This window comes from Rattus norvegicus, chromosome 1 (assembly GCF_021556685.1).
Source record: "Rattus norvegicus strain SHRSP/BbbUtx chromosome 1, alternate assembly SHRSP_T2T, whole genome shotgun sequence".
Taxonomy (NCBI): domain Eukaryota; kingdom Metazoa; phylum Chordata; class Mammalia; order Rodentia; family Muridae; genus Rattus; species Rattus norvegicus.
The window spans coordinates 200,696,371-200,723,538 of NC_141534.1; the positions used below are offsets into that span (position 1 = coordinate 200,696,371).

Sequence of the window (27,168 nt, forward strand, 5' to 3'; positions counted from 1 at the left end):
TGTCTCTGCTTCTTGAGTGTGTATGTGCCACCATGCCTGGGATTAAATTTTTGTTGCTGTTTGGAAGTTAGAGAACCTTTGGATTTGACTACACTGGTGAAATACACTTTTAAAATTCTCCATTAAGGAAAAAAAAACTTCCTTTCAGTTTTATAGTTCAGTGATATTTTTGGTTATATTAAAATTGGAAGTCATGTTCACTTCTCTAACTTGCTAATATTTGTACTTATTTTTAATGGCTTGTACTAAAGATGATTTTTATGATTTGTTCCTTTAAATCCTTTCATTATGCATTTTGAATTTTTTTTTCTGCCCGTCAAGATCCCCTTTCTTAGGAAAGTAGCTGCCATATTTACCCATGATTTTGGGATTTATATTTTCACAATAGTTGGGTTAGTAGTCTGATCAAAGAACGAAGAAAGGAAGAGCTCAGAGGTATAAACTATATTTGATATAGTGCTATAATTATAAGTGGGTAATTTTAAAGGTATTAGGAACTTTTTGACTTTCTTATTCATTGAACCTTTTATTTTCCTAAAGAGAATTTTTTAATGAACAATGGGATTGAAAAGAAGTTAGTCTTGATTATAATTAGGTATAAAAAATTATTTTCAGAGAGATGGTTTAGTTTGCTGCTTTTACAGGGGATCTGCGTTTAGTTCCTAGTGCTAACGTAGCTCACAAACTGTGACTCCAGTTCCAGAAATTTAACACACCTTCTGGTCTTCTGTGGGGCCAGTCATGTACACAGTACACATACATTCAGGAATGCAGGCAGAACGGTCAAACATACAAAATACAAATGAATAATTATTTTCAACTTCTGATTTTTTAATTTATTGATTTTTTTTGAAAGGTCATTGTTCTGAAACACTGTTCTAGTAATAGAAATGGCAGGTCTGAGCTTGTTGACACTGGTTATAATGTGAAAAATGCAATTAGGTAGTTTGTTTGGTCTGCTCAAATTATCTCTGTAATTATGTCTGTTTGTGTGTCTTTGAAGGCACAATTAAAAATAAGGGCATTTAAAATAAGCTTTTCATCTTGGAGAGATGGCTTAATGGGTAAGAGTCCTTGCTGTGTGAGCATGAGGACTTAGTTTAGATCCTACCACCCATGTAAAAAGCCAAGAGTAGCCATGAATGTGAAACTCCTTTTCTTTATAACTCCAGGACTGTGGGCTTTCTGGCTTACCAGCCTATCTCCAGGTTCAGTGAGAGACTTTGTCTTAATGCAATAAAATGGAAAGTGATAGAATAGGACACTCAGTGACATTTTCATGTGGCTTCTGTAGACTCTTGCTTGCGTTCTCACATGTGCTCTCTCGTGCTCGCTTTCTCTCTCTCTCTCTCTCTCTCTCTCTCTCTCTCTCTCTCTCACACACACACACACACACAGAGAGAGAGAGAGAAAGAGACAGACAGACAGACAGACAGACAGAAAATGCAACTCTTGTTTGAGCATTAAAAGTTTCTTGCAAATATTTGAGCCCAGGTCATGATTAAACTATACCTAAGGATATTTTAAACAATAGTTACTGGGTGGGATAGTTACTTATTAATATTCAAAGTCAATTAAATAAGCCTTAGGAGAGAAAACTGCCTAGTCAATTCAGCCAGCCACGTCTGCATCTTTCTACTGACCATCCTGCAGGACATTCTGAACACTACCACTTAAAACTAACTTTTCTCTTTAAGGTTCCTGAAATTGTGCCTGCTGTCTCCAGGTCCACCCTCACCCCACAGCATAAACCATGCTGTGATGTTACACAGCTACCATAGAACTCCAGGGTAGTGTTGAGCTGGCCCATGTGGGTTCAGGTAAGTCCTGGCTTTTTTTTTACCATTTGGCATTTTTTTCAAAGTTAGTTACCATTATGATTTTATGTCATAAAGGAAAATAAGGCAAAACTTTGAAAACTGTGCCATATATGGGGGAAAAATAAGTCCATTATCTAAACATTTAATGAGCCAGCTCCAGATGCTAACCTATGGAGTTCCATAGTAGCTGTGAAGTCCTCAGTGAGTCTGACCCATGGCTTCAAAATATGTTAGGCTCCACTCTGGCCCAGTCTATTGGGAAATGTGATGTGAGCTGCTGTGGCTGCCTCTTAAAGATTTTATTTGGCAACTAATAATCTATATACTTTTATTTACTTAAAGTCCGAATAATTTAAGGAGTACATTAACATTCTCCTTATTTCTGATTGCCACTAATTAGCTAATTTTGAGTGTTTGATGATACCGTGGGTCAGTTTTAGGTTGTTAGTTTGGAGTTAATCTCAGAATGCTCCTAGTTCTCTTTTTATTTGCCTTAATAATAATAAAAAGGAGGGACAGGAAACACAATATAAATTTGTTAAAGAGTACTAAGGTATTTCGGTTACTTTTGGAGACAATATGAGTGGTCAGAAACCTAAAGAGAAGATATAGATAATACCTGTCTCTTAGAATAGATTAACTTCCCCACTCCCAGCTTACCCCACCAGCCTTTGTTTATAAAGTTAGGTTTTAACAGTTAACATTTATTTGCTGCCCTTTCCTGCCTTCAGTGCTTCTGGTTTTTCTTACTTTTATCTCTGATGTTAGAAGTTGCTAAAAATGTAAAGAGCTCAAGGACATCTTTGTGGTTGTGATACCCTCCCACCTCCTAAGCAGAAAAATATGGTGGTTAAAGTTTAATTATATAACATAAGCCAGGTACTTTCAATCATCAAACCTACAGTGAAAACTCTAAACTTGACCAGTAGTTTTTTTCGAGCAATATATAGTACAATTTAATAAAACTTGGACATAGTTTCATGATGCTCTCATGAACTTTGATTTGTAATAAATTTATTAATCCTTGTAGATGAAAATGTCACAGTTAAACTATAAGCTTTTATGGTTAAAGAACACAATGGAATTACATATTCCAAAGTGTTACTAAAAAGAGGTATATTGTACCTGTTTGTGTGCTGAGAAGGTTGGAGTCTTTTTCCTCTGTCTCCTTTGTTTTCAGTCTGTGTTTTGGGGAACCACAGCATAGTCCAGCGTGATTTTAGCAAAGACTGAGTGGAAGGGGAGAGTTCAGTATCTTTGATGTTCAAATCAAATGAAAATTCTGACTGGCTCTGTGTGTGACTCAACTTTCTGAGGTGTGAAAGGATATGTTGAAGACAGGCAGTCAGTAATGTCAGTTGTAGTTCCAGGTGTAGTTTGCATAGTTTGGCGTGCCTTTGGTCTGATCTCCTCAACCCATGTGCCAGTGCTGATTTCCGAAATCCTTCTGAAACATAAGTAAGGAAATGAATTAAGAACTTCTAAGATATCAGCTATACAGTGACTTGGCTGCAGAGTAAAGGCTGAGATACTAAACTAAAGAAAGAAGTCACTTGGTATTATGCTTTAGATTACCTCATATTTGTACTTTGGGGGAAAAAGTATTCGAGCACACAATAATTTCATGTCTGTATATTTATATGCATAAATCTTCCTCTTTGTCTATTCAGGTGTGTTGATCAAGCTCTTGGGCTACTTTGAGAACTTGGAGCATTTTATGTGTGATATGCATTTTATAAATAGATACTATTTTTAGGTTTTTAGCCAAAATCTCTAAAAGGTACAGAGATGTAGTGTTTTTTTCCTTCCTATGTTCGGGATCAGACCAATTGCCTTTTTATCGCTAGATATGTGCTCTATCACTAAATTATACTTTATCCCTAGTTCCAGCTCTGATAGGACTGAAAGGGGGAAACACTTGTCTTTGTAAAGACTGTAGAGTAGGGTGTGATGGCATATGCCTATTAGTTGGGAGTTTGAGGTAGGGGAGTTGCCTCAAGTTTGAGGTCATTCTTTAGTACACAGTGAATGCTAAACGTGGGCTACATTTAGAGGCCCTATCAAGTCAAAATAAAATAAATTACAGAAATAAAAGGAGATGGTGAGTAGACTCAGTTTTAAATACTATAAACTACATTAAATTATTTTTAGGCATTTTGTATACTTGAACATAGTTAGAGATAGTAGACTCTTTAATGATAGGTGATTTGAATTAAATAGTACTGCTCTTGAGCTTTGTGCTTCAGAAAGATGCTGTGTTGTCTCATGCTAACTTTACAGTATGGTCCTAGTAACTTCTAGGGCACCGACTGTTCTTTACAAGGACATTTTAAAGTCTTTATGTTTAAAGTGGATTAGGGCATTTATAGTTGAACTGTGTGGCAAGCAATGTATTGACCCAAAATGCAACCAAAACTTATTGTAAGAAGACATTCTTTTTGTTTATTTCGCCTTGTTTTCTTTTTCGTGACAGGGTTTCTCTGTGTAGCCCTGACTGATCTGGAACTAGTTAGTTATGTGAACCAGGCTGGTTCTAAAGGCATGTGTCATTGTCTGCTGACATTCTTATTTAATAACATGAGAGTTATAGTTGGTTGTTTTGTTTTTGTGGGTTTGGGGTTAACCTGGGTCTTTTTGCATGGCAAAAGGTCTGCCATGGGGCAGGCTTCACTCTCAGCCTAAATGTAGTAGACTTTTATTTATAGTTTGAGTTGAAAAGTTTTGTTATTACTTAGGTTCTTGTTAAGCTCTTAGACTCACTGGATCCTCCTGTCTGAGACACCTAAGAACTAGTACTATACAGTCCACAACATCATGTATGCGTCTCATGAACCCTAACCTGAAAAGTTTGTATGTACATGTTGGGGTTTGGGGGCGGGGTTTGTAGAAAAGATCCTTGACTCTTCAGAGTTTGAAAACTTGTAATGCTGACTTTCATTCGTGCCTCACAGATGTGATTTAAAAGGTTTTTTGGGAAGATTGGTATCATGTACTTACTGTCTTTTGTGCTTCTCACATTGCTTAGAGTACGCAACATCATAGATATCCAATGAGTGTGAAAATTAAATAACCCCTGTTATTTAGGGGTTGTTTATGTTATGTAAATATATATATACATATATATATACATATATATATATATATTTGTTATACCTTTATCTCAATTCCTAATTCAAAATGGCAATTAAAATGCCTTTTAAAAACACACTAAGAAGGGGTTGGGGATTTAGCTCAGTGGTAGAGTGCTTGCTTAGCAAGCGCAAGGCCCTGGGTTCAGTCCCCAGCTCCGAAAAGAAAAAAGAAAAAAAAAAACACACTAAGAATATTTTTAGTTAATTTTAGCATTTTACTTGGAAGAACTTTTTTTTTTCTGACATAACTTAGGAAACATGGAAAAATAGTCAATTTGGTAATTTGTTTTACCATATTTATTAAAAGCTAATGTGCACTGTCAACCCCCTGAGTCTGTTTATTATCCATACTGTTCAGTAAGTACTTTCTTTATTTAACATTAATTTGTGCTAGGATTAATAAAATAATTTAATGGGAATAGAAGGTTTGTGGCTTTGAAAAATGGTATTTATTTTATATTCCTATTCTAATTGTTTTATTTTAGCCTATTTAAAATTATATATGTTCTATTTTTAACAACTATCACCCTCCACCCCCTCACCCCCACCGCCCACCCTGACACCACCATATAGACCAGGCTGACTGTATGGAGATCTGTCTACTTCTGCCTCCCAAGTGCTGGGATTAAAGGTGTACACCATCCACTTACTTTAGAGACACTGTATCTCTAACGTAGGCTAGCCTGAAAATCACTGTTGTAGTCTAAGCTTATCATGAACACACTGCCCCCTTGCTTTTAACTCCTAAGTAGAGGGCTGCAATTACAGTTATGAATCAATATACTTAAGCTATTCATGAACAGTTTGTAACATATATGAGGAAGTCTTAGGAGATTCTGAGTTCAAAATACTGTCAATTTTTACTTAAAATGAAAATTATTTAAGACCTACACAACACAGTAGAAACCTCTGTACTTGTTTTATTCTGCTTAAAAAATGCAGTTAAAGGGGACTGGAGAGATGGCTCAGCAGTTAAGAGCACTGACTGCCCTTCCAGTGGTCCTGAATTCAATTCCCAGCAAAGACAACATGGTGCCTCACAACCATCTCTAATGGGATCTGATGCCCTCTTCTGCTCTGACTGAAGACAGCTTCAGTGTACTCACATACATAAATAAATGATTTAAAAAACAAAAACAAAAACAAAGCACAGGTAAAGCAGAAACAGTCAAACACCGATTTGAAGCTCGTGTACATCTCTCTGTGTTTTGCTCTCAGGATCAATACAAAACAATAAAGGTTCATTTCTTCTGTGAAGTCTAGTTTCTTAAAGTAGGTTGTCCTCATTAATTTTAATTCACTTACTTTAATCTAGTAGTTCTTTAGAGCTTGCCACAGCATGGAACTTAGCCATGATGTGAGGTAAGTGTCAAACTAGGCAGTTCTAGTCTGTAAAGAAATTTTGACATGGTAGGGAAATACTAATTTTCCTTATTTTCTTTAGGACATGTAAATGATTTCCCAGGATTCAGGAAGGCCAAAATCATATTTGAAAGAGTTTAATGTGGACACTTCATCTGTTTATACCTTTTGAAAAAAAAAATAAGTGCTTTTCTGTGTTGGTGCTTGTTTTAGGGGTTGTGGAAGGTGATTTAGCAGCCATAGAAGCATACAAGTCATCAGGAGGAGACATCGCACGCCAGCTCACTGCAGATGAAGTGCGCTTGCTGAACCGTCCTTCTGCTTTTGATGTTGGCTACACTCTGGTCCACCTGGCCATACGCTTCCAGAGGCAGGACATGTTAGCAATACTGCTTACAGAGGTAAGTGTGTGTGACATTTTTGTTATTTAGGGGTTGTTTGTGTTATGTAAATATATATATAAATGTATATAAATATATATGTGTGTGTGTATATATCTCCACTGAACTGTCACCCAGCTTCAGTGTTCTTAATATATTGAAGAAATAGGTTCTTTAGGGTTTTTTCTCATTATTTATTGTTTTTGTTGTTATACTGTGAGTTGAGTATAGAGCCTTATACATACTAGGCAAGTGTTTTACCACTGGGCTATATCCCGAGCCCTAATTTTTATTTTTAATGTGACAGTGTTTTCTCAAACATTCTTAAGTGTGTTAAACATTTTTACTTGCTTTTAGAAATCATTTTACATTTAAAAGATTTTAATAGTTTTTCAAAAATTATTTTTATTTACTGTGTGTGAGTCTTTTGGTTGTGTGTATGTATATGTGTATACGATATGAGTGCATTGATTTCAGAGGCCAGAAAATGATGTTAATCCCCTTGGAACTGGAGTTAGAGTTGGTTGTAAGATGTTATGTAGGTGCCAGGAACCAAACCCATGTCCTCTGCAAGAGCAGCCAATGTTCTTAACTACAGAGCCATCTTTCATGCTAGCTCCTTCTGCTGTATTTTAAAGGGGACTCCTTCCCAGGTGTGGTGTTTTTTTTGTTGTTTGGTTTTTGCTTCTTAAAAGATAGGGTCATATGTAACTCAAGGTAGCCAAGGATATCCTTAAATTCCTAATCCTTCTGTTCCATCTCCCAAGTGTTTAGATTATAGGCTGTCTTACCAATGTACCCTTTTCCCATTTTGTGATGAGATACTACTGTGCTGCCTAGGCTGGCCTTGATCTCCCAGAGTCAAGTGATCCTTCATATAATATCTTGCTTTGAAATGCATATGCATCCAGTTTCCTGAGTTGGTGAAGTTGCTCGTGTACACTCTTGTCCCTAGCATTATAGCCTTTTGAAGCAGAACTTTTCTCCACAATATTTGAGTCATTGGGTTTGATTAAAACACACGAGGACTTATCTTTTATTCTGCTATGTACCAAGTTCTGTGATTGAGGATGATAGAATTGTAAGTATGCTAACTCTTCCTTTATTGAGCTTCTAGAGAAGTGGAGAAATGAATGGGTAATTCTTTATAGTAAGAGCTAATGACCATTTGAGTACTTAGGAAAGAACTTGGGAGGTATTTTCCCTTTATACTTAGAGCAAATCACATTTCAGAATGTTTCCCTGTCTCCCTGCTCCTGCTCCTCCTACGGCCTTTCCTCCTTCCCCTTTACAGGATCTCATATATCCCAGACTAGCTTTCAACTTGCTGTGAAACTGAGGATAACCTTGGACTTCTAACTCTTCACCTTCTGGGCACTGGAATTACAGGTGTGCACTGCCACACCTAGTTTATGTCATGTTAGGGATGGACCTTGTGCATGCAAGGTACCTGAATCCCATTTCATCAGATTTCTTGAGGAGGAATAGATCTTAGCGTTTAAAGTAAGCTTGGCAGGCGGAGGTTGGGGGATTGAGTTAAGTAGACTATGAAGGTGTAAAGGATCATATTCCTGATGGTATTCCTTTATTTTTCATAATAAGAGATATAGAATAAAAGTACAGAAAGATAATTGTGGATTCAGTTTTTCTCACTACACATTTTATGGGTATACTTTATATAAGTAAATAAAGCGATTATTCAAATTTACCAGTATCTAGGATACTGTATGGAGATTTAAAAAATATGCAAGATAGATGAAAACTCGATTTTATTGGCTAGCCATTGTGTTTAAATTGGTAAGATCCCAGTGACATCGGGGGAAGAGTTTGGGTAGACTCAGGGAAGGGAAGTTCAGAAAGAATGAATGCTGTAATGAAAACAGGAGGCTGGCTGCTGAGTATTAGATATGCATTATTAAAAAGGATCATTGTGAGTAGAGGGATTAGATTTTTTTTTTTTTTTTTTTTGGTTCTTTTTTTCGGAGCTGGGGACCCAGGGCCTTGCGCTTCCTAGGTAAGCACTCTACCACTGAGCTAAATCCCCAGCCCCGAGGGATTAGATTTTTAAAACCTGGGTTAGCATACAGTGTGTGACTGTATTGGTGTTATAATGCCCTCTAGAATTGTTGCATTGCAGGGAATGTCATTGTGATTGGTGTAGTCGTCGATGGTGGCATGCAACCAGATACAGAAGATGGCCGTGAGCCAGGGTTAAAATTTAGGAGATTCATAGATTTCTTTGGGCTTATGAACTCAGGGCTCAAAAGGGACAGTCTAGTTACTGCGCTCCTAAAAGCAATCTGGAGACTAATGGTGAGATGGTGCTAAAGTATCTATGAATTCATAGTATGGCACAAATTACCTCAAAATTTAGCAGCTTAAGACAGACATTTTGTTACTTAAACATTTTGCAGGAGTTGGGGATCTTAGATGAATGGTTCAGGTCAAGATGCCATGAGAAGGCCTGGAAGATGATTCTGTGGGAAAAGTATTTGCCCTTAAAGTGTACAGATCAGAGTTTAAATTCTTAGCACCCACAAAAATGTTGGACAGGCATGGGGGCCTCCTGTAATCCCAGCAGAAACAGAAGATCCCTGAAGCAAGCTGACTAGCTAGGTTAACTGAAATGACAAGCTTCAGGCTCAGTTAGAGACCCTGTCTAGTAAAATAAACTGGAGAGTCATGAGGAATGCACATGACATCAACGTCTAGCTTCTAAATGCATTTGAATGTGTACTGGTACTCATACACGTGTATATACACATACACATACAAATGCACATGGATGCAATTACCCATACATACTTGGTATTGTCAAGCTGTTGACCAGGGCTGAGTCAGAAAACTTGACTAGCACCAGAGCATCTGCTTCCAGGCTCATCCACAAGGGGCTGTCAGCTACAGGCTTAAATCCCTGCTATGTGGCTTCAGTCACAGCTGTTTACGGCAGCTGGTGTCACCCAAAGCAGATGACTGAAGAAAAGATGCAGAAATCTTATCAAAGTGGAAGTTGTGATTCCTTAGTTTTTTTGTTTCTGTTTTTAAAACAGGGTCTCACTATATAATCCTAGTTGGCTTTGAATTCAAATTTACCTCTCTCTGCCTTCCTGCTTGGAATTAAAGGCAATGCTCAGCTTTATGAATCAATTTAGGAAACTCTTTATTTTCATGTTTGTAATATTTTCTGGGGCTGATAGACCAACTTGGGGAGAGGGAAGAGAAGTATTGGTTGAGGTCAAGAACAAAATTGGTATTAACTTTTGTTTAGTGGAAAGTATAGGTGCTCCCAACAATTGTTTTAAAGGGTCCATTAGGGAGGGTACAAAGGTAGAGTGAGAGCACAGAAAAAGCACAGAACCAAGTTCTGATGATGTTTATTACAAGAAAATGCCATATAGTTTGGGCCACTAGTTAAGGAAGGTGAAAGATTGTTGTGTAGTAAACTCCGTGAATCTTTTCCAATTTATGGACTCAAGATTAAGCCCTATTGGCCTAAGGAAGATGGTTGAGGTCAAAAGGTTGAAAAAGAGAGATAAGAGATAGGTTTCAGAGCTTGAGGATGGTAGTGAAGGGAATGTTTCAAACTTTTCTTGAAGTATATTCAAGGTATCATTGTATGTTGTTTTAGAAAAGAATTTGGGGTATTCATGTTAGCAGTGTTCCCTAACAAGTAGTCCATTCTGAAAAATGCCTGATAATTGTTTCTTAATTTTCAGTTACTTGAACTTTGAGTTTCTAGGTTCATGGAGCTAGAATGTAGTGAAAATTTGTATAGTACTGGCACTCAGTAAAATCAAAATAAGGAGTCCTGTGGCTATGTTAATGAGTTCTTCCCAACTCTGACTCCTTTAACAGCAGTAATGTGCAGATGATACTGTTACCAAAATGCACTTTCAGTAGATTACTGTAAGACATGCTGCTCTAGGTCCCATTTGTGATATAAAGGTTGGGTTTTTGTTTTGTTTTTAAAGTAAGGAGAAAACCAGCTTGTTCTCGCCAGATTGCTAACAGCAGAGAGCAGAACTGACTCTCTCGGCATCCACTTTTACTTACTAGTAACTTCCTATAACTTAAAGAGTTCCTGCAGAGGTGGCTGGTTGGTTGGTTGGCTGGTTGGTTGGCTTGTTGGTTGGTTGGTTTGAAATCCGAAGCAGGCCTTTTACTCCTCATCTTCCAACCTCAGACTTTCTAGAGATATGATTATAAGTGTGTGCCATCCTTCCCTGTTCCATATACTAAAAACACTTGGAATGCTGTTGGAATCTGTACCATTTGTTGCCATTCCACATTTAATGACTTTTTTGAACAGTCATCCTGATGATGTTTTAAATGTCCATTGGCAAGGAAGTAGTGCTCAGGACATTTAAGATTAAACTGAATTTGGGGAAAATTTTGCGTTTAAATGCTGTTGTGTTTTGTTTCTATTTATGATATATAAGATACAGAAGGAAGTTTCTTTCTGTATTTAAGGTGTCTCAACAAGCAGCAAAGTGTATTCCAGCCATGGTGTGCCCTGAACTGACAGAACAAATCCGGAGAGAAATAGCTGCTTCTCTTCACCAGAGAAAGGGGGATTTTGCTTGCTATTTTCTGACTGACCTTGTAACATTTACATTACCAGCAGGTAACCCCGAAATTTATTATGATAAGCAATCTCTGTTTTAAGGTTACATTTTTATGTGGGGTAAAAATACAGTTTTGTAAGAAAGCAATAAGTTGGGATTTTTAACAGTTTTTTTAAATTTTATGTGTACGGGTGTTTTGCCTACATATTTGTGCCCCACATGTGTGCCTGGTACCCCATGGAGGCCAGAAGAGGGTGTCAGATCCCTGGGACTGGAGTTAGAGGCAATAGTGAGCTGCTATGTGGGTCCTAGGAATCAAGCCTGGGGCCTCTGGAAGAGCAGCCATTTTATTCTTGAAGTGACGCATACAAGAACTACTTGTAAACAAACATTTTGATGATTGGAAGACAGTAAATGCCCCCCCCCCCTTTTTTGAGATAAAATCTCATTGTGTAGCTCTGGCTGGGCTTTGCACTCAGTCTCCCTCTTAAGTGCTGGAATTAAGGCATGTGCCACCACACCTGGCATAGTAAAGACAGATATGCTCGTTTCCCCCTTTTATTTTGAATATTATTTTTTTAGTCTCTTATTTTTAATTTTCCTTTATTTTCAAGTCTGTTTATATACTCATTGGTTACTATTAAGAATTCTGATTAGGATATAGGTTTTTAATGGGTAAGGTTATTTGAATTAAAAATACTGGTACCTTTGAGCATGTCACTGCTTTTTATTCATAAACTCCTGCTGTATTTGTGAAGCATTTATTAGTGTTTTTAATTTTCTGACAGTTGAAAATGTCTAGAGGATGCCCTTTATGGATTAATATTAAAAAATACCTAATAAGTAAAGGTACCTAGGTATTTTCATTTTTTCAAAGTTAGATATATTTATACATGGGAAGAGTTAAAAATGAAACCTTTTAAAATCAGTAAATTTCATCGAAATATACTGTATATCAAGCTCGTCTTGATGTTAATTTTTAAAAAATCATTATTACATGTATTTACCTTGTGTGTGTGCATGTTAGTCATGGCATGTTGTTGAGGTCAGAGGACCACTTAATGGACTTGGTTCTTTCCTTCCATCATGTGGGTCCTGGAGATGAACTCAAGTAATTAGGTTTGGTGGTAAGTGACTTTTCCTGCTGAGCCATCTTGCCAAATCATAAATACATTAAAAAGAAAAAAGTAACAAAAAATGGCATTTTAAAAAATAATGTATATATATTTTAGATTTTTTAATTTTGATATGTGATTATGAGTGTTTTGTCTGCATATGTACATGTGTACCTGTGTGTGCCTGGTATCCTCAGAGGTCAGAAAAGGGCATCAGATTCCCTGGAACTGGAGTTAAGAATGGTAATAATCCATCATGTAGGTGCTGGGAATGAACGTGGGGCCCTCTGCAAGGGCAACCGGCTCTCTTAACCATTGTGCCATCTCTCCAACTTCCCTAAAGGGTTTTTAAGGGTAATGCTTCTTATTACACTAGAGTGCTCTATTAAGTAACCTGAACAGAACATGGAATGTTGAGGAAAGTTATCAAAGCACTGTGTCAGAGTGCCATGGTTCATTAACTTTTATGAGAAAATTCTTTTTTTCTTTTTTCTTTCTTTTTTTTTTTTTTTTTTTTTTTTTTTTCCGGAGCTGGGGACTGAACCCAGGGTCTTGCGCTTGCTAGGCAAGCGTTCTACCACTGAACGCTTGAATTTATCCCCAACCCCTATGAGAAAATTCTTAATTTTGAAAGTAGGTTTGTGCAGAAGCTGCTCATATGAAGAGAAAGAACAAATTAAAATGTATAAGTAATTATTTGTCTACATCTTAGTTTTTATATTTACTTTAAGAATTTTAGTAATGAAACCCAGAAAGGAAGCTGCATATACATAATCGTGTTACATATAACATTAATTACAGATGTGTCTAACAACTTCAATAGAAAGAGGTTGTTTTTATTAGAGGTTAGCATTCCACTTATTAAGTTATTAAACACAAGAACTGCTTTTAAGTCTGATTTTTCTGTGCAGATATTGAAGATTTGCCTCCAACAGTTCAGGAAAAATTATTTGATGAGGTGCTTGATAGAGATGTTCAAAAAGGTAAGGGTGTGGTGAATGCCATATATTTACTTTTTATCCAACCAGCTGTTTCACTTTGTATAATGTAGGAAATGGTTTAAGGAAATGGTTTAAAGATGTAGAGTCATAGTGGTTTCATATGCAATGTTCTGGGTTTGACCTCTGTACTGGCTGGTTTTATATGTCAACTTGACACAAGCTGGAGTTATCACAGAGAAAGGAACCTCAGTTGAGGAAATGCCTCCATGAGACCCAGCTGTAAGGCATTTTCTCAACTAGTGATCAAGGAGGCAGGACCAGTCCATTGTGGGTGGTGCCATCCCTGGGCTGGTGGTCTTGGGTTCTATAAGAGAGCAAGCTGAGCAAGCCAGGGGAAGCAAGCCAGTAAGTAACATCCCTCCATGGCCTCTGCATCAGCTCCTGCCTCCTGACCTGCTTGAGTTCCAGTCCTGACTTCCTTTGGTGATAAACAGCAGTGTGGAAGTGTTGTTGTAGAAATATAAAAAATAAAACAAGTATAGTTGTCTTTTACTTCACTAGATCCAGCACCACAGTGCCCCAAGATATCTGCTAGATACCTTGGCAGAAACACACATTCCAATTCTGTGGCGGCCCAGACCAGCCACCCCACACTCCATTACACTTAAATCTACACATGAAGAACACACAACACAATAATCTTTGACCCAGTTGTTAAGATATAATTGCCCACCTAAACATACAAAGCCCAGTACCATCCATCCCTTAAGAACATTAATAACAACCTGTAAATGCACAGAGCGGAATCTTAACGTCACCTGCCATGGCTTCTCTCCCTCTCCCTCCTCTCTCCTCCTCCTTTTCATTCCAGTCTCCTCTTCCTTCAAACTTCTCTCCCACCTATCCTTCCTTCTCCTCCAGTGACAGGCCTCCTTCTATCCTGTACCTGCCCCTCACCTGTATTTTATAAATTCAATGGGGAGAAGGTTCTGGTGAAGTCACCTGAGTCCTGAGTACTGACTAGGCAGTTGTCCTTGGGGCAGTGGAATTAGCATCAAAATACAGATAACTCCAGGGCAAACCACAGCTTGGAAGTGTAAGGGGAATAAACCCTTTCCTCCCCAGCTTGCTTCTTGGTCATGATGTTTGTGCAGGAGTAGAAACCCTGACTAAGACAACCCCCAACCCTGAAACTAACAATGCAAAACAAAAGACATTCACAGCCTTTGTTTGTGATAGAGTAAACAAACACAGATATTAAATCTTAAAATCCTTTGTTTTCTATAACTTACTCTAGAATGAAAATATTTCTGTGTTAAATACTTTTGAAAAACAAAATTGAAAAGGATTTAGAACTTGAATTATTTATTACAGCACCACGATATATTTTATTTATTTAGAAACTTTACATTACTAAATTATGTAAATGTTCTTGTAGGTAATATTTTTAGCCCACTAAATATTTTGTAATTGTGTAGACATGAAAATGAATGTATTTAAAATTTCTCATAGAGCTAGAGGAAGAATCTCCAATTATAAACTGGTCTTTGGAATTGGCTACACGTTTGGACAGTAGACTGTATGCACTTTGGAACCGGACTGCCGGAGATTGTTTACTTGACTCAGTACTACAAGCTACCTGGGGCATTTATGACAAAGACTCGGTGCTTCGGAAAGCCCTGCATGACAGCCTGCATGACTGTTCACATTGGTAAGCTGAAGCCTTCCTTGTTTCATCGCACTTGCTGGATCAGTACCTTATAGTAGTGGGTTATTTTTCTTCTCACATATAAATTTTTTAATGTGTATAGGCATTTTGTTTGTGTACTTTGTATATGTCTGGTACCCAAGGAAGCCAGAATATTGGATCCCTTGGAGCTGAAGTTACCGACATTTTGAACTCTAGAGTACTAGGAATCAAACTCAAGTCCTCTGGAGGAGCAGCATTTTTTTTTTTAAAGATTTATTTATTTAATGTATATGAGTACACTGTAGCTGTCTTCAGACACACCAGAAGAGGGCATCAGATCTCATTATAGATGGTTGTGAGCCACCATGTGGTTGTTGGGATTTGAACTCAGGACCTCTGGAAGAGCAATCAGTGCTCTTAACCACTGAGCCATCTCTCCAGCCCCAGCAGCAAGCACTCTTAACTATTGAGCCATCTCAGCCAGGCAATAGTGGTGTTCACCTTTAATCACAGCACTCAGGAAGTAGAGGCAGGCAAGTCTCTGAGATCTAGGATAGCCTGGTAGACAGAGTAAGTTCTAGGACAGCCAGGACTACATAGAGAAACCCTGTCTCAAAAAGCAGCAGCAAAACAACCAAACAAAAACTATTGAGCCATTTTCCTAACTCTTCTTATATAAAAAAGTTTTAAAGATTTATTTTTAACTCTGCCTGCCATCTGTCTGTCTGTCTGTCTGTCTCTCTCTCTCTCTCTGTGTGTGTGTGTGTATGTGTGTGTGTGTGTGTATTTGAGCACATGCACTCACCTGTGTGTCAGTTCCTTCCTATACTGTGGCGATGTGATTGGTTGGTTTCTGTGATGGCAGTTCCTCCACCCCCACCCCCAGATCTGCCTTGTAAATTTAATGTGATTGCCCTATGAAGTGGATATATTCTCGGGTGCTAATAAAATTTAGCTGGAATTTTGCTGGTAAAATCTTGTCATCTTACAAATCTTTGAAAAGCAGTTTGGATCAGGACATACTGATATACCTCTGTAATCTCTGCCCTGTAACTTGGGGTGGAAATGGGAAGAAGGCCACCTTTTGGCTATGTTTTATAAAGACCCTGTTTAAAATTTTTGCCCCATATAAAACCAGACACATCACCCAAGGCAGAGTGGTAGTTTTCCTTTGGTAGTAATTGCCTTATCTTGCAAAGCTGAAAATAAATTGTGAATTTTAGTAGTTGATTCACTCTTTTTCCTAAATGAGAAAGTTTTATTTATTTTTTATTCTTTAATTCTTAAGAAACATTTGTGGCTAATAATAGTAACTTCAGGGTTTATTCTGTCTATTACTTAAAACTGGCAGTAGGGGATCATCTCATATTTATATTTGAACTCTAGGGAGTCATTTGAGATAATGTTATTCTAGTGCAAGGGTGGGAAGAGATAGTAAGAGCACAGAAATAGCTCGGTAGGGGCATTTTGTTAGAGTTATATCATTGTGGCGTTGCAGCAGAGCTCTCAGTTGTTTATTCTAAGGTACAATTCAAGGTGAAGACCTAGAGCTGTTATGTGGACTGAACTCCTAATACAAAGTATGCCTTGATGCCATCTTCTGGAATCTTTGTTATGAAATACCTTTTCTTGGTATTTTAGAGTTCATCTAAAAAGCTGAATTGAAAGCAAGGATCATAGAGATATCCTTCTGGTATCTTGGGAATAGGGTCAGGCTAAAGAAAATGGGACTAGATGGAGTATTACTATTCTTGATTTGAGGTTCAGTGACTAGTTTGTTCATTAAGCTCAACACATGACTATTACCATGGCATAATAACAATGGTGGGCAAACTTGGGTCCTGATCTAGGCTTGGAGGAGGAGCCAACATATCACTTGTGAAGCTTCTCTTTGCTGAGTTGATAATATGCAAAGTCCAAAGTAACAAGGAAGATTCTCTTCTGCCCTGTAAAATCCCTAGTGAGAGCTGAGAAAGCAACATTGTATTTTGTGGACCTGTATCACTTTTAGTTAGGCTGTTTTATGTCTTTATATGTTTGTAGCTATGCAGTTCTGTTGGATACCTGTAATCTGAGCTGGCTGATGCTCTCAAGACTGAATATACAGTGTTGTCCTTGCTTTGTTGTTGGGTTTTGTTTTTGTTTTTTGTTTTGTTTTGTCTTAATTTCCCTTCCTGTTACTGCGATAAAATAACCTGGTGTTGTGTGACAAACTTTTCCTGAGGAGATGCAACACCAGTCTACTCACCTTAGAAAAGAGAACTCATTACAGACCAAAGTAAAATCCATCTTGATGAACCAATGAGTTTTATGAAGTGAGGGAGGACTTACTTACAGGAATATATGTGTGAGGGATTACTTATAAGACCAGAAATGACTCAAAGACAGCTGTATTACCAAAGCCCACCCAGCAAGGGTGGAAGCTTACAAACACTGGAAACCTGGAGCAAACTACACAGCCCAACAGGTTCTTTTCCAGGTGGCTTAGTTGATCTGAGCTTCTTATAGCCTGCTTCTTCCAGGCAACTGGGCTTGTTTCAGTCCTCTCTTAGCAATCTTTACTGTTTATATTCTCTTGGGGAGATGGGAGGTGGGGGTCTAATGAGTCTAGTTAGTTTCAGGGACTTTCTGAAGCTATTTTGGGTTAACTACTTGTCTTACATGCTTCTCTGTAGTATTCAACTCTCCTTAGAACATCCTGTTGTTTCAGCTCCCTGTAAACATTTGGTATTCTATTCCCTCAAAGATGAAAGATTATTCACCACAAAGGAAGCTGTTATACAATACCCGGAATAAAGCAATTGAAAGATTATTGGGCTCACAATTCTAGATTACAGTCCATCACTGTGGGAAAGTCAGGGTGGCAGGAACTTGAAGCAACAGGTCATTCATAGCCATGAGCAGAGAGCAGTGAACCAGTGCATACATGATAGGACTCAGCTCTTTCTCCACTCTGTACAAACCTGCTGTCCTGCCCAGGAAATGGTGCTACACACAATGGGCAGGTCTTCTCAACCCATTTAACGTAATTAGTATAATTCCATACAGGCCAGCCTAGCCTTGAAGATCTTTCATTGAGTAAGATTTGCTTCCCAGGCAACTCTAGATTGTGTCAAATTGGCAATTAAAACTGACACTATTTCATTGAAATATCTTATCTAGTTTCTCAGAGGAACAGGTTGGGATAATCTGTTAATAAAGGGGGAAAAAATCATTAAAGGTCTTAGAGTAATTACTGTTTATTTGGTAGTCATTTTAAGTTAGATTTTTCAGTATAGACTGTTACAAATTCTGTTTGAAGTACAGATTAATATACTGCTATGCCTTCTCTGGATACATACAGTAAATACTGGGCTGCCATAAATACTGTAACCAAAATACTAAGAAGAAGACTAAAATGTCGCTAAGTTCTAAGGCTGAATTGTAATGTTTTGTAAAAACAGTAGCTTTATTGAAGTACTGTTTGCTCTAAAAGGTATTTAAAGCATATTGTTCACCGCCTATTAATGAAGCATTTATCACCCCAAAAGAGAACTTGTGTCTCTTTTTCAGTTCTTTCTGCTTCTCAAGCCCTAGCTGCAGGGAATTATTCATCTGCGTCTTGTACCTGTACATTTTTCTTAGACATTTCATGTAAATGGAATAATATGTGGTCTACGACGGGAGCATATTCCACAGTATAGACAGATGCTTTTATCACCTGTATACCAATAGAAGGACATTAGGTTTATTTTCAGTTTGTTGGGTCATATTAAATCTATATTTAACATTTTAACAAACGGCCAGGCCAAACTATATTTCACAGTACCTGGATACTTTTAAATTTCTATCAACTTTTTTTTTAAGTACACATTTTTCACATCCTCACCAATACTTGTTATTTGATTGTGGCTGTTCTTGTACACATGAAGTTGTACCTTTACTGTTACCTCATGGATAATGATACTGAATATTTTTTGATATGTTTAATGTTCATTCATAAATCTTTGTTGAAATACCTCTAATTTACCCAGCTTTTTCTAGTTACTGGTAACTGGTTCTCAGATCAGAGTTTCAGGCATGTGAAACAAGCATCTACTTCTGAGTTAGGCTTCAATCTTCAAGAGTTACTTTTTCTATACAGATATACTTTATGTATAAGGAATCTCTTTAGATACATTGTCTGGAAATTTTTTTCTTCTATCTGTGACTTATATTTCCTGGGACAAAGTCATAATTAGTTTTAAAATATAAATTTATTATTTTGTATGTATGTATGTATGTATGTATGTATGTATGTATGTATGTATGTGTGTGTGTTTTGTCTGCATGTATGCCTGTATACCACATGCATGAAGTACTCCTGGAGGCCAGAAAGGAGCATCATATCCCCTGGGACTGGAATTAGAGATGCTTATGAGATGCCATGAGAGGGTTGAGGATAGAACCTAGATCTTCTGGAAGAACACCCGATGCTCTTAACTTCTTAGCCCACTCTAGTCCTAAAGTCATGGTTGTTTTAACTGTCACTTGTCATTATTTTTAAAATCAAACACACTATTATAGTTATAGCTAACAATATCTTCTCTAGTTGAAGGCATGTGCTGGTTAGTGTTTTGTCAACTTGATAGAAGTTAGAATCATTTGGAAAAAGGAATCTCAATTGAGAAAAAGTCCCTACCAAATTGCCTTTGGGCAAACCCGTGGGAATTTTCTTGTTTAATGATTGATGTGGGTGAGCCCAACTCACCGGAGGTGTTGCCACCCTGGGCAGGTGGTGCTGGATAGTATAAAAAAGTAGGCAGAGCAGCCAGTAGACCTTGATCCTCCTTGGCCTTTTGCCTTGAGTTCCCATCTTGAGTTCCCGTTAGTGATGATGAGGTGTGACCGAGAGTTAAAAGATGAAGTAATCCCTTTCCTTCCCAAGTTGCCTTTGGTTGTGGTGTTTTATCATAGCCATAGAAATCCAAATCCTGAACTAAGATAAGGCCATAAAGTCCTCTGTTTTTGTCTTTGGAGTTTTGTAATTTTAATTTTTGGCATTTAAGTATTTGACCTATTTATTATGAGCTAACTTAATTCTGTAGAAATCTAATTGTATAGTTTACTGAAAAGATTGTTGTTCTCCATTCTAGCTAGGCACTTTTGTTGAAAATTAACTGTAAGAGGTTTATTTTCTGGAGTCTTGTTTTTTCCCATCAGAACTGTAAATTCGTTGACTTGGTACTTCTGTTTGAAGAATTTTTATTCTGAGTTCTTTAGACTTTTTTTTGGGGGGGGGAGGATAAACTTTGGGGCTCCCTTAACAGTTTTTATAAAATGCTAGCCAGAATTTTGGTTGTATTCACATAGAGAAGTTATAGATTAATGACAAGGATATTGTCAGATTTGATAGTTTAGAGTCTTAGATTTTTCAAAAATTAATCTAAAGTTGCCAGGTACCACTTGGTTATACATTAGGTGTAAGTTGATTGTCCTTGTGTGCCCACTAGCTTCAGGGGTTGAGAATTTGGTCTTAGTACGTGTGTATGATTATTTGAGCATGTATAGTTTAGAGAACTCTTACCTTCCTTGAGTTTTGATTGTAGTCATTGCTTAGTTTCTGGCTAATTTAGAGCTGTCTCACTCATAAAATAACTTTGAGGTACTATTAACCATTGGGCATAGCTTAAGCATAGGAGACCTCGGAGCCTGCCTCCATAGTGACACACTTCCTCCAAGTCCACACCTCCTAATAGGGCCACTCTTTATGGGACAACCATTCAAACACATGAGTCTATGGGGGCCATACCTTTTGAAACCATCACAAGCATCATGTTTTAGAAACTCTGAACTTTATAAGCTTAGTTAATATATATATGCTTAGTTTATAAACACTATTAAATTACTTAACTTTCTCTGCTACAGCTTTCTTGTGTTTTTATTTCTTGTCCCTGAATTTAAATGATTAGAAAGATGTGGTCTTTCAAATTTAAATGGCTGTCCTTACTTCAAACAGCTTTGCTGGTTTTTTGTTTTGTTGTTTTTGTTTGGTTTTGTTGTAGAAGACTACTTGACAATTTTGGCAAAATCTGGTCTTAAACTTTAAAATTTCACTAAGATTTGTTTCTGGACCTTCAGATTTATGTGACAGTCAATACCAGATTAGCTTGCTGTTTGCATTTTTTAAATTCAGTTCCATGAGATCATTCATTTATTGGTTTTAATACTACCATATTGGTAATTCCTTCAAGTGTTCTTCCTAGTCCATGAAGTTCTAATTAGAATTCCAGCAGGTCACCTTGGCTGGTATAGAACTTTGAGGTCTCCTGTTCAGCCCCCATATACTAGGATTACAAGTGTACATTGCCATACCCAATCTTTGTTTCTAATTGTGTACCTGATATAAACTTACTATGACTTGTTTGCCTAAATTATATGAAGGCATTTTAAAGGGTATTTCATATAAGGAATTGTTTTTCTAGTTATATTGACAAAGAAATCTAAGGTGGTGATATTTGTTTTGGCCTTTTAATGTGAGGGAGGCCTTAAATAGCCCAAACTAGCCTAAACCTTTCTACATTCTTGAACTCCTGATTCTTTATGTCTACCTCCTAAATGTTGGGATTACAAGCATGTCTTACTAGGACCCATGTAATCTTGATATTCTTAAGAACATGACGGGATGCTTCAGAGGTATTGTATTTACAGTGATGCATTCTGACCATCTTTGTTTTTGTATCAGTCTCACTGCATAGCCCAGGCTGCTGCAAATTCTGTAGCGCTGAGATTATAGGTGTAGGGTACCATGGAATTATTGAATCAATAGATACATTAACAATAAAACTATCTTCTTCACCCTGTTAGAGTTAATTAGGTAGTAAATTTGATTCTGGTTGGAAATATGGTAAAAGATATCTGTTAACAGAATATAGGGCATTAATTTCCAAAAAACTACGTATTTGGAGCAGTCAAGCTACTACTTGTGATTTTATTTGTCTGTTGCTTGGCAGGTTTTACACACGCTGGAAAGACTGGGAGTCGTGGTATTCCCAGAGCTTTGGTTTACATTTTTCACTGAGGGAAGAACAATGGCAAGAAGACTGGGCATTTATACTCTCTCTAGCTAGTCAGGTAAGGCTGCATCAAGCTTTGTGGGTGTTTTTGTTTGAAAGAGGGGTATTCTTGAGTTCTTCAGACTGATCAGACTGTGCTGGAAGCAGCTAATTACCTTGCTGGCAGTCAACTTTGATTCTAACAAACAGTAGTCTACACCTCTCAGTGTAGAACTCTGCTGTATAGTTAAGGCTAACAGTTGTCAAAAACAAGTTCTCTGTCTCACTTATCAGATGGGTTATGCCATTTTACCTCCATTAGCTCCAGTTGTTGGGTTCAAGCTCACACTGTAGGTAAAGGATGGAACTGAACTGGCAGGCTTGGTGTTAGAAATTGACATTCTTTATATTGTTCCCTCATGACTGCATCATGTGTTACAGGTTAAGAGGAAAAAAAAACAAAAAAAACAAAAAAAAACCAAGCACAGTCTACCTTACTTTGAACAAATGACCAGGTCTTTTGAACCCTGATACAGAAAGTTCCTTTTGTTTGGGCCATTTGTGGCTAAATTGTTAAACCCATGACCATGTGATTAGAGTGGCTATAGTTGGAGGGTGGACTTTCTGGTTAACATTGCCTTTTAACTTGGTGTACCCAGTAAAGCTGTCTTTAGAACTTTATAGGTAGGACTTTCATAGTAATGTCACTTTATGAAGTGTTCCTTGCTATTTGAACCAACAGGTTGGAAAGTAAATTCTAATATTGGATAGCAAGGGATACCTCAAAATCATTGTCTTCTTCTGTTCTGTTCATGAGTTTGGATATAAACCCAGTACACCAGAGGTTTCTGTTACAATTCCATTGGACTTTGCCATTTGCTGAGTCAGTTTCTTTAGTTAGACAAGGAGTGGGAGTGGATTGAAAGAGTACACTGAAGATAGTGTTTTTTACACAGCAGTTTGAGACTGGTAATGAATGTTTTTAAGAAAAATTGTCTTCTTTTTTTGTGTGTGTACAGCCTGGAGCAAGTTTGGAACAGACACACATTTTTGTACTTGCACATATTCTTAGACGACCAATTATAGTTTATGGAGTAAAATATTATAAGAGTTTCCGAGGAGAAACATTAGGATATACCCGGTTTCAAGGTAAGCCATTATCATGAACACCCTAGTAGTCCTGTTTACTATGATTATATAGCTGTGGCCTCAAAGGAAACAAAATACGGGAAGGGTCAGAGTAGCATCTGTAATTTCAGGCGGTAGAAAGGGGGCGGGGGGCTGGGTAGGCACTTGCTTCTTGTGCTCTTTCTTTTTTCCAGGAGTTTATCTGCCTTTGTTGTGGGAACAGAGTTTTTGTTGGAAAAGTCCAATTGCTCTGGGCTATACAAGGGGCCACTTCTCTGCTTTGGTTGCCATGGAGAATGATGGGTATGGCAACCGAGGTGCTGGTGCTAATCTGAACACTGATGATGATGTCACCATCACATTTTTGCCTCTGGTTGACAGTGAAAGGAAGCTCCTTCATGTGCACTTCCTTTCTGCTCAGGAGGTAAGTACCATGTTGTCCTGTTACCTGAGGCAGTGTCCTTATATCAGGAACCAACCTCATGTTCCTTCCAGAAGTGATGACAGCTGTAAGTACTAAGTAAGGCATTCACTATGAATGCTGAGAGGGACTGCTTTTTTTCTCTAAGCACCAGAGTATTTTGACTTGTGGCTTAGAGAGGTGTTAGTCTTGACAGAGTTTTAAGATTTCCCCACCCCACCCCAGACGAGGCTAGCCTTGAATTTCAGCCCCTCTATCTGGGGTTAAGGGCCTGTGTTAACATTTCTGGCAGAGTTTTAAGATATTGTAAGGGGAGTGAGGGTACTAACCTATTAGGAAGTGACAGCTGTGCAGACCAGTCAGAGAGAAGTGAGGATGTATAAAAGAATACCCAGAAAGCCCACGTTCTAAAAAATTATTGGCTATTTATTATGTATTCTAGTAATTCCCACAAAACACTTACAAGCAATATAGTACCAAGGAAAAGAATTCATAGACCATAACTTGTACAATTCAGCCCAAATATAGTTTACCCTGTGAACTTACCTTGTCATGTCTGAAGCTTACCTTTCTTTCTTAGTATTTCTTAGTATTTTTCTGAGGGCATGTCACCTTCTAGGGTGTTCTCTTAGACCCTTTTGGGAAGAAGACTGTTTCCACATTTAAGTTCAACCATAGTTGAACCGGTTTTAAACCGAGAAAAGGTTGAAGTCGGGGTGGAAACAGTTGTTTGTTTTTGCTTTTTCATTATTACAGGAGCTGCTGGTTATTCCTACCAAGTGTCTGACACACTGTTACTTTGCCTTTTCCTCATGTTCCTCCAAAAGCTAGGTAATGAGGAGCAGCAAGAGAAACTGCTCAGAGAGTGGCTGGACTGCTGTGTGACTGAAGGGGGCGTTCTAGTGGCCATGCAGAAAAGCTCTCGGCGGAGAAACCACCCCTTGGTTACACAAATGGTAGAAAAATGGCTTGACCGCTACAGACAGATCCGGCCGTGTACATCCCTGTCTGATGGAGAGGAAGACGAGGATGATGAGGATGAATGAAACAAACATCTAAGGAGAAAAAAAGACCAAGGCATCAGGTCTGAGATGGCCCCAAAGTTAGTGTGGTATCTTAAGCCGAATATGCAGCATGGAGCGAGCCATACCCTGCCGGATCTGCTCCCAAGTTATCTTTCTGTTCCGCACTCACTAGAGAGAACTGAGTGAATCTGCATGAGGAGATGGAGAACTTTGGTTGAACTACAGTTTGTAAAAAAAGGAAAAAAAAAAAAACCCTAATTTTATTGCAGAACTTTTTTCTTTCCAATTGTAAATCTGTCTATGAATGTAAACGCATGTGGTTGTTTAAGAAGTTGTGTACTAGGAAAAGTGCACCAGCATCTTCATGTTACCAAGACCATTTTCCCAGCATGGGCACTCACAAAAAGCACATAGCAGACAAACCATTGAGATATTCTCATTAGCACCTGACATCCTGCTCCCACCGTACAAGACCCATATCCCACTGTTTCAGAGATTTGGAAACTTTGTACAAATTATCCACGGCAAGATAAAAATAAACACGCCTTTATTTTATTAATAATTTAGTTCCTGTTGTGCCCAATAAAATAAAATAAAAAAAAATCAAACCCTTAGGAACAAACTGCAAGAAAAACTAGCAAGTGTTTGGAGTGAACTTATCATAAACATTGTCTGTTGTGTTTGAAGACGGTTTTAGTTTCTGTTTTCAAGTTTTCTGATTTGCCCCTTTCATTATTTAGATATTTATTTGTTTGGAAGAGTGCCCTGTAAAGAGGGTTCTTACTCAACTCTGGGCAGGTGCATTTGTGCACTTATGCCCTGAATGGATAGATAGAAAGGGAGCAGCTCACTTGTCACTGGGTGAGTTATGTGACAGTCACTTGTGACTCAACCTGTTCTGTTCCCAGGTGGCCATGCAGACAGTCTTCAGATTCTTCCTGTCTTTGTCACCTCTGCTCTAAGCAGATCCTGTATTAAGGGCATACCTTTGCTTAGGCTGATTGGGAATACAGTTCAGTACAGAATAAAGACTTTTAAAATGCAGTAAGGTGGTCAATGCATTGTATGATCAGTTTCTGTGTAGTCTGAGAACTTTTGCATGTTGGTTAGTTGTAGCCATTAAAGTTAAAACCATACTTTTAGAAAAACATTTATGGAGAGTGTTAATTGACCACTTCAGGCATATATTAGTACTGGGTAAACATCTCTGACCTCCTCAGGCACAACACGAAGTGTCCTGATAAGCACTTAGACTGATGTGGCAAGCAGTTGCAAAGTAGCAAATACACACATTTCCTCTTTTCCTCCCCTTTACTGAAAAGGCTGTGAAAACTTTTAAATCTTGTTTTTCTGATGAGATGGTATTGAAGTGTATACAACTTTTAAGTTTGCTGGAATACTAAAAAGAAAAAAATACCTATGAGCTGTTATGTCTTTAGTTCTCTCTCTCTTGTGAACACTCAGTAAAAAGGTGTTCTCAGGATGAAAGGTCATTTATGCTGCATGCTAAAACCAGAAAGTAATTTTCACAGTAAGGTGACTCCATATGAATTGTGGTAACAATACTGGTAAATGTTACTGTTCCAGTAGTTCCTACAAATTGACTATTTTGTTTTCATTTTGATCAGTGAGTAATCACCAAGTCAAAGGTTGCCTGCCGCTCTAAGTCCTTAGCATGCATAGCGTCTAGAATAGGTGATCTCCATGTGTAGTTGATTTTTTGGGAGGCAGATCCAGTTAAGCAGTTAAGCCTTCCTCCCAGATAAGCCACAGAGCTGAAAGGAAAAACTGGTCTGGGTACATCTATGTTGTACCCAAACCTTGTGGTACAGAGTCAGGCTCAGGACTGAACCTTGTTCTGCATATTGTAGTTTCTTGAGTATCCTTTCCCCAGTTCCCTCTGTATTTATTTATTTATTTATTTATTTATGACCAGTGACCCTGACCACATATAATTTGATAGGTACCCATTCTTCCCCGTGGGAAAGAATTAAAGAAGACTCCATTTCTTGGAATGGGGCTTTCGTTAGTCTCTATAGCAGACTGCTGGCTGTGAAAAGGCCAACACTTTTGGGAAGTCAATGCTATGCTCTTGAACTAAACCAACAGCCATAATTATTGTCCCAAGAACGTGTAAAGCCGTCCTTTGTCAAAGATTATACATGGCTGCGTGGCAAGTGTAGGTATCTTTAAATGGACTGGACAGTAATACTTTTATAACTACGTGGACTTTATGGTTCTTTTTCTAGGGTGAAACCAGTACTTTGTTTTTATTCTGATGTTGTTCTTTGGAGTCAGTTTATATAATCATTTCTAAAGGACTGTTTAAGCAACCGCAATCTAATTAAACAAAACCTAGGCACACCATGGATTCAAATCTGACTTTGTTTTTGACTGTTAGGTTTACTGTTAGGATTACTATGCTAGATATAGAAAATGTTAAGTAAAATACTGCCATGTAGATGGTTTGGGCCTCTCTTTTACAGTCACTGACAAGATCTGTGATTGTGAAGGTAGCAGTCTCCATGTGAGCTCATTTTATAGAGCAGTTAAGGTGGCGCACCCTCCTGAAAAGAA

The 27,168-nt window shown here is 37.9% G+C and overlaps 1 protein-coding gene across 6 annotated transcripts in view; it reads left to right on the forward strand.

Moving 5' to 3' along the window:
• Nucleotides 1-26,955, forward strand: part of Zranb1 (zinc finger RANBP2-type containing 1) — a 56,258-nt gene extending 29,303 nt beyond the window's left edge. For 3 of the 6 annotated variants that reach the window (XM_087620951.1, XM_087621933.1, XM_087621366.1), the window contains 8 exons: nucleotides 6,527-6,714; nucleotides 11,164-11,317; nucleotides 13,285-13,356; nucleotides 14,827-15,025; nucleotides 21,976-22,096; nucleotides 23,037-23,166; nucleotides 23,340-23,569; nucleotides 24,394-26,955. In XM_087620951.1, the coding sequence (XP_087477077.1) occupies nucleotides 6,527-6,714; nucleotides 11,164-11,317; nucleotides 13,285-13,356; nucleotides 14,827-15,025; nucleotides 21,976-22,096; nucleotides 23,037-23,166; nucleotides 23,340-23,569; nucleotides 24,394-24,612 (1,313 nt within the window). In that variant the 3' untranslated portion in view covers nucleotides 24,613-26,955. 6 annotated transcript variants of the gene reach the window in all.
• The last annotated feature ends 213 nt before the right edge of the window (nucleotides 26,956-27,168 follow it).